We start from the raw sequence: 7,456 nt of genomic DNA on the forward strand, positions 1-7,456 counted from the left end.
TTTCAGGGCACTCTTGTATGTTCTCTAATGTAGCAATGACAGCCCACTACACATCCAAAGATTCCTTGGAAATCTTTCAATTTCCAGATGTTGGGGACACCAGAGATCATAGGTGGAATTCCTTCTTTACATACAGAAGATCTCAAATACCATTCTTGATGCCTGCTTTTAACAAAATCCCATGGTGGGGGGGGGTGAGCTGACAATCAGGTGCAAATAATTAAGGGCAGAATGAAAAAATAATCTGCCTGATGTAAGGCACCTTTCTAGGAAGCCAAGATTGATATAACTGGTTTAGAGCTGCCAACCGGTGAGAGTTGATCCATATCAGGTAGCAAACAAGGAAGGAGAACAATGAGCTGTATTTCAGTGGCAGAGGAGCAAACTGGGATGGAGGGGCAGTTAAGCATGGAACTGGCAAATGACACCAACTAATGGGCTGTGTGATAAATTCAACCCATATATCTGTACGGCCATAGAAACATGTGGACAGAACTGGCCAAGCTGTTAGAATTGATGCAGCTTTCAGAAGGGGAGCTCTCTAAAGATGTGACATCAATCGGGAGATTTAGGATAGTCATAATAATAATAATAGTAAAGTTGGAAGGGACCTTGGAGGTCATCTAGTCCAACCCCCTGCTCAGGCAGGAAACCTTATACCATTTCGGACAAATGGCTGTCCAATCTCTTCTTAAAAACTTCCAGGGTTGGAGCATTCACCGCTTCTGGAGGCAGGTTGTTCCACTGGTTAATTGTTCTAACTGTCAGGAAATTTCTCCTTAGTTCTAGGTTGCTTCTCTCCTTGATCAGTTTCCACCCATTGCTTCTCGTCCTGCCTTCAGGCGCCTTGGAGAATAGCTTGACTCCCTCTTCTTTGTGGCAGCCCCTGAGATACTGGAACACTGCTATCATGTCCCCACTCGTCCTTCTTTTCGTTAAACTAGACATATCCAATTCCAGCAACCGTTCCTTATATGTTTTAGCCTCCAGTCCCCTAATCATCTTTGTTACTCTTCTCTGTACTCTTTCTAGAGTCTCAACGTCTTTTTTACATCGCGGTGACCAAAACTGGATGCAGTATGATGATCAGTTAATTTTTCCAAAAGCTGGGCCATCCTCCAGCAACTCCATAAACAACTGCTTTCTTACAGAATGTTGTTCCTTTGGACCTCATGCCTTTTTCCAAATATCTCCTCCCTTTAATGTTCTGCTTTTGTCCCTCTCTTGGAACCTTTCAAACCTTGAATTCTTTCCAAAATTACATACTATAGTCCCACACCTATAAGGCCTTACTTGAGTATTATCTTCTTACGGGTACTGAAACAAATACTGCATGAATACTCCACATTTTCACACCTCTCCCTCATTCCCTCTACACTCACAAGAATAAACCAGCTTAGGTGTGTTATCTCAATAGAGGTAGTAATTATGACACACCAGAAAACGAGTCGGGGCCAATCCTACTGACTGAATGCTCCTTTCCTTGAGTAAAATAAGAGTTCTTGAGTTAGCACACATGCTCCACATTGTTGTTGCCAAGTTTGCAGAAAGGTTGCCTACAAATTCCCCTTGGCTGAATTCTTCCACGTCCCCTGGCATTCTGAAATACCTGGTTTTATTTCCACATAGAAATAAACTTGGGCATTTAGGACTGTCCATTTTTGCACTTCTAAGGTTCTTAACATTCTTACCACAATGTTCAGTCTTTTAATTGTCCACTGTTCTCCCATGCATTACTTTTATATGTTCATGTGTTAACGAACACCACAAAAAAAAAAGTCAATCGTGATAATCATGATGGTAGCAAGAACACAGTGTGGTGTTTTACCAACGTTCAGAGATGATGTTCGTGAACATTGATAAAACCTCACCCAGTACTGTGATGCAGTAAATATTTGAAGGTGGGGCAGAGTTTCAATGCATATACAAATAGTAACTCAAGTGAGACAGGAATGGAATGGAATGGAACTGTAAAACTGTAGCAAAGTGCATGCTTCGCTTATGGAATTAAATCTGGAACTTCTCGGAACTGGAGGAAAATAAAACGAGAAAAAAATATCCTAAAAATAATAGAACAGAAAAAAGGAAGCCATAGCCCTTCAGATGATGGATTACATTCCTATCATGTCTGATTGCTGGCCTTCCTTGAAGGCCACAGCAATAGAAGAGTATCATGCTGATCCCAAGATGGTGAACTGCATAGCTGCCATCCTCTAGCTTTGCCTCGGTGGGCTAATAATCGTGAATAGACTGGACGAACTTCAGATCAGCCTTTTGGGCGCTGTTAATCTTGATGCAACTTGGTGCTAGAATTGCAGGGAAGAATCTGATGATATTTCTTTAGCCCTGTTGAAGACAAAGAAAGCTACCTTTCCTAGTGCTATAGATTTGTAATTTATCCTTATTAACACTTGGCACAGAAATTTCGCTTTTATTTACAGTTGGTTGCTAGTTCAATCCCCAGCATTTTCAGTTCACAAATTAGGCAGCATATAGTGGGAAATATTTTTCTATAACTGAGACCTCCGAACAACGTTTCTCAACCTTGGCAACTTTAAGATGGATCGACTTCAGCTCCCAGCTAGGCATGCTGGCTGGGGAATTCTGGGAGTTGAAGTCCAGTCATCTTCCTGTTACCAAGGTTGAGAAACACTGCCTTAGATATCAGCTGCCAATCTAAACTGGAAATACTGGGTTGATTGACAAATACCCTGAAGGTAGCTTCTGATGCTTCTCAGGCAAAAATGTGCCAGGAAAGAGGGGATGGCAGGAGTTTATGTCGAAATGCAGTCAGCAGCATCTTTGATTTTTTTTTTTTTTTAGGATCCTTTCCAGAAACAAACTCTTTGTTCTCTCACCTCTCTCTGCTTCATGGGGGAATTTGGCAATGCACATGTATTTGAGAAGGTATGCGTGTGATCCTTGGCAGCGGGAGCAAAGCTCCCAAATAAAAGAGTGAGGAGCAGGGAGGGCCAGGGTGAGGGAGAGAAAAGACAGCTCCGAAAACTCTATGGCTTTGACATGGCTGTATAAAAGAGGGAAGGGACCAGGAAGAGAAGGGAAGGCAATTCTAGCAGACTGTGGAAGGGAACAAGGGGGAGGGGGAAGTCGGGGGGGAGGCAGATTGGTCTTAGCTACTGCTGCCCTCCTCGGCTGAGCGCGTATCTGACTTCAATTTGACAAACTCCTTGGCCACCTCGTCATTGTTTCTCTGCGAAAGGATGCGCAGCACCGTCAGGCCCGTGTCATCCATGTGGATGCGCCGGCCCAGCGGCAGCCAGCAGGCACAGCTGCCCCGCTGCACGATGTCCTTCAACTGCAGGATGGCGATGCCCACTGTCCGGTCTTCCCGTGCAAAGCAGTAGTCTTTGACGCAGACTTGCAGCTCGTAGCACTCTGGGCCTGTCTCAGTGCCGAGGGTGCTGGAGGAAGAGGAAAAAGCAGGAAAAAAAATTAAGGTCATTCACAACTGAAAATCCTTGCCTACATCTATGAAAAGGACACAGAGTCCACATTAGCTCAGGGCTCTCCTTGACCCACTATGGTGACCCATGTTTTGCTCTCATTTTCAGAGCTAGGTTCCAAACTGTTACCCATAAACTATGACTAGAGAAAACTCTCTCTACCTGCCTCTCTATATCCTTCTCCCATGCCAGAGTCTATTTCTTGCTAATGCTTTTGGAAATTGACACTTTTGATCCTTATAGTGATCCTATTGATGCAAATTATTAACTAATTAATGCCTCAGATTGTTGCACTATGATACATTAGTAGGCAATGTATCAAGGTACTTGATTCTCAATCCATGCTGTATATGCAGCCAGCACTTGCAATGCAACTTTCAACATTATGGCTGCAAGCTACAGTGTTGCCTCTTGCAATTTTATTCCCTTATACCAAGGCTGCAAATGCATCTTCCTCACAAAGCCTAGAATTGTGCTTTTTTTTCCACTTTCCCTTAGTGTACAGGTCCATCTTTGCTGCTCAAAATGGTGCATTTTCATTCTACAACTGCACATTCTGGGTATCCGCGTTTCTAGTTTCACATTACCAGCTTGTAACTGCACCTGCCATCTAGAGATTAGCCCATAGCACATACAGGTAGTCCTCGAGTTACATTTAGTGATTGTTCAAAGTTACAATGGCATTTTAAAAAGTGTCTTACAACCAGTCCTCACACTTAAGGCGACCTCAGCATCCCCACAGTCATGTGATCAAAATTCAGGCTCTTAGCAAGGCAACTGCATGTATTTTTTAATTATTGCAGTGTCCCGGGATCATGCCATAGCCATTTGTGATATTCCCAGCCAGCTTCCAAAAAGCAAAATCGGAAGGTAGTTAGGATAAAAGAGAGATAAGGAAGGGTCTCACCCAAATCCTCCACGGTGCTTCGTTGTGCTTAGCTGTAATTTTGGCTTTCGGCTGGTGCGACTTAGTGATCGTCCATGTTAATGGCCGATCTTTTCTTCTTTGGTCCTGAGGAGCTGCCTCGGATCAAATGGAGGGGCTGCCACCCCTCCGCGATCTAGCAAGGGTCCTCCCCAACGGTGGTCGCCCCTCCAGGGCGACTTTCGACCCTTTCCAGGGTCTTCTGAAGAAGGAAAACCGGACGGCGGAGAGAGAGCTCTCCTCATACATCCGCTGGCGCCGTGATCCAGAACCGGAAGCCGGATCACAGTAATTACAACGATTCGTTAACAAATGTGGCAAAAGTAATAAAATCAGGCATGGCTCACTTAATGACCACCTTGCTTAACAATGGAAATTATGGTCCCAATTGTGACTGTAAGTCGAGGAATATCTGTACTTTTACATCTTTAATACTCTACACGATTGTGTCATGCTTCAATTTAAAGTAGAAGCCTTCCTAGTGGACATATGATCTTGGGAAATGATGCAAGTGCTTTAATGAGACAATGAAAAAGCACCTCTTTAAATCTAATACAAGACATTGCACTTTCCTAATGATTCACCTGCTTTTTCCTAACATCAGAGCTATAGTCTTTAACTGCAGGAGAATGCAATTAATTTACTAGATAATGCTCCCTTTTTTTTTTGCTGTGTCCCCTCCTTGCCAAAAGAATTCTGAGGCCAGGGCACATTTTGCGCAGAAAACTCTAGTGTTGTCTCTATTCCAGACAGGGAAATCAGAAACACTCACAACTGGATGCTCTCATTGTATTTGGGGGACCAGCTATTGTTCTTCGACTTGGTAGCAAATTTCCTTTTCTTGTCACTGAGATGCGGCCCAATAATGTTGACTTCAATGAAAGGCCGGAAGATGCCCGATGTTTGCCACTTGAGATCATTGGCAGCCACCACTAAGGCAGAAAGGAGAGAGAGGAGAAACGACTATGGTTGTTGATCTTACCTCAAAGGAAATAATGTGGATTATTAGAGCAGAAGAAGTGTGGAATCGGCAACCTGTAATATTCTGGATTTTCTAACCTACAATTGGCTATGACTCCTAATACCTTGACATATGTTAATTAAATTGTTGTTAATTCAATTGTTTTTCACATGTTGCCTAAAATCTAAATAGCGTACGCCACTTGCATTATTCAAAAAGTTTCATATATATCTATATGTACATCTTTGTGACAGCTCTGTATGATAAACCAATTGCTCTCATGCTCACTTAAGACATATATATATATTTCTCCATTTGCCTTTGTGTGTATTTGGGTGCAGTCACAGGAAAAAATAAAGGCTGTAAGCACAAAGGGAGAAGAAGGACAAAATGGCTATTCACCCATCATTTTGACTCTGGATAGTATATATTTCTATCCTGCCCAAAAGCAGGAATGAACCCTGCAATATAAACCAATGGAATAATCCAGGATTTTAATGAATCAACGTAGGGCAGTAATGTGCTGCTTTCCCTAGTAATCAATGACAAATGTACACAGCCTTGACAAACTGAGGTTCTATGTATTTCTATTGTAGCTAAAAAGTTAGTTTATGGCATCTTTCCCAACTTGCCATCGTCTATACTGTATGTGAACATTTCTATATTTTTCCATTTTTTTAAACCACCCCAATCTGAAGACTCTGGGCAATGTGAATAAAAGTAAAACTTCAAAATAAAAAAGCCAGCAGATGTGACTACCAAACAATGAAAAGAAAGGTAGAATAAGATTTAGCGGTTCCCCAAATATATTGGTTCAAGAAGCCCCAGGTAGTGTGGCTTTCTGCCACTTTGGGATACGCTGGTCTCCTGGTGATCATCACTGACCTTTGACTGTTACTTTGTGTTCACTGGTGCCAGGATGGGTGAAAAACTCAACATGGACGGAGACTTCTCCCACAGGATCGTCTACTCCAGAGCCTGCATGGCAAAAGCAGGAGGGGAAGAGGTCCCAGAGTGGCCAGACAAGAAGAGAGCAGAGGAGATGACCATTAGCCTTTGCCAGACCAGGCGCCCTGTCCATCAATACCATGCAGGGACTCAGGGCTGCTGGTTCCCTTGGAGTGGTTCTCATTTAGAGGCACCTCTGGCTTTGGGTCTTTTAACAATGAGCCCTTCCCTCTACTAGACTGATCAAGTTAAGGCTTCGCCTCTCACAAAAAAAAGTTTTCCTGGAAAATTATTATTAGGTAGTATTAATATCCCAAAATCTATCTGTTTTCTCTTCCTAGCATTTTCCTGCAAGTATAGGGTCTGCTTTTTTTTCAGATCAATTGAGTGATGATACTGAACATTAGCTGTGACAGGAATTGACCATCTGACTTATCATATCTATCCATCCATCCTCCCACCAGCCAGCCAGCCAGCCAGCCAGCCAGCCAGCCAGCCAGCCAGCCAGCCAACCTTGGACATTAAGGACCCCACAGTTCAATTCTGAGCTACAAATATTCTTTTATCTGTCAGTCAGTCAGTCAGTCAGTCAGTCAGTCAGTCAGTCAGTCAGTCAGTCAGTCAGTCAGTCAGTCAGTCAGTCAGTCAGTCAGTCAGTCAGTCAGTCAGTCAGTCAGTCAGTCAGTCAGTCAGTCTGTCTGTCTGTCTGTCTGTCTGTCTGTCTACCTACCTACCTACCTACCTACCTACCTACCTACCTACCTACCTACCTATTTTTCTTTTTTCTCACCCTCTCTCTCCCTCTCTCCTTCTCTCTCTCTCTTTCTCTCTGCATCCTTATATATTGTATATGGCCCCAAATCTTAGAAGACTCTAAGAGGTTTGCTCCTGGGCCATGAACCAAACAACAGCATCAACCTTACTTTTCAATCACGGTCAGCAGGACCTTCCCCTTTGAACAAGTGGGCTTGTTGATTATATACCTGGCTCCCTGCTATGTATCAACGGCCCTGCCTGAGCTGGCCGACGTAATAGCCGGGGTGGCGGTTGAGACCCCCAGACTTATAGTTATGGGGGATTTCAATCTGCCATCGGCGGGCGAAACGTCGGCGACGGCTCGGGAGTTCTTGGCCTCCATGACGGCCTTGGACTTGACCC

General features: G+C 43.6%; 1 protein-coding gene across 1 annotated transcript in view; it reads right to left on the reverse strand.

Annotated features, from left to right (window-relative positions):
• Window positions 1-3,130: 3,130 nt before the first annotated feature.
• The window catches only part of UNC13A (unc-13 homolog A), a 131,692-nt gene continuing 127,366 nt past the window's right edge, over window positions 3,131-7,456 (reverse strand). Inside the window, 3 exon segments of the mRNA XM_015809933.1 lie at window positions 3,131-3,422; window positions 5,162-5,321; window positions 6,236-6,328. Of these exon segments, the coding sequence (XP_015665419.1) occupies window positions 3,131-3,422; window positions 5,162-5,321; window positions 6,236-6,328 (545 nt within the window).

This window comes from Protobothrops mucrosquamatus, unplaced genomic scaffold (genome assembly GCF_001527695.2).
Source record: "Protobothrops mucrosquamatus isolate PMUCROS unplaced genomic scaffold, P.Mucros_1.0 scaffold6, whole genome shotgun sequence".
Classification (NCBI taxonomy): Eukaryota; Metazoa; Chordata; class Lepidosauria; order Squamata; family Viperidae; genus Protobothrops; species Protobothrops mucrosquamatus.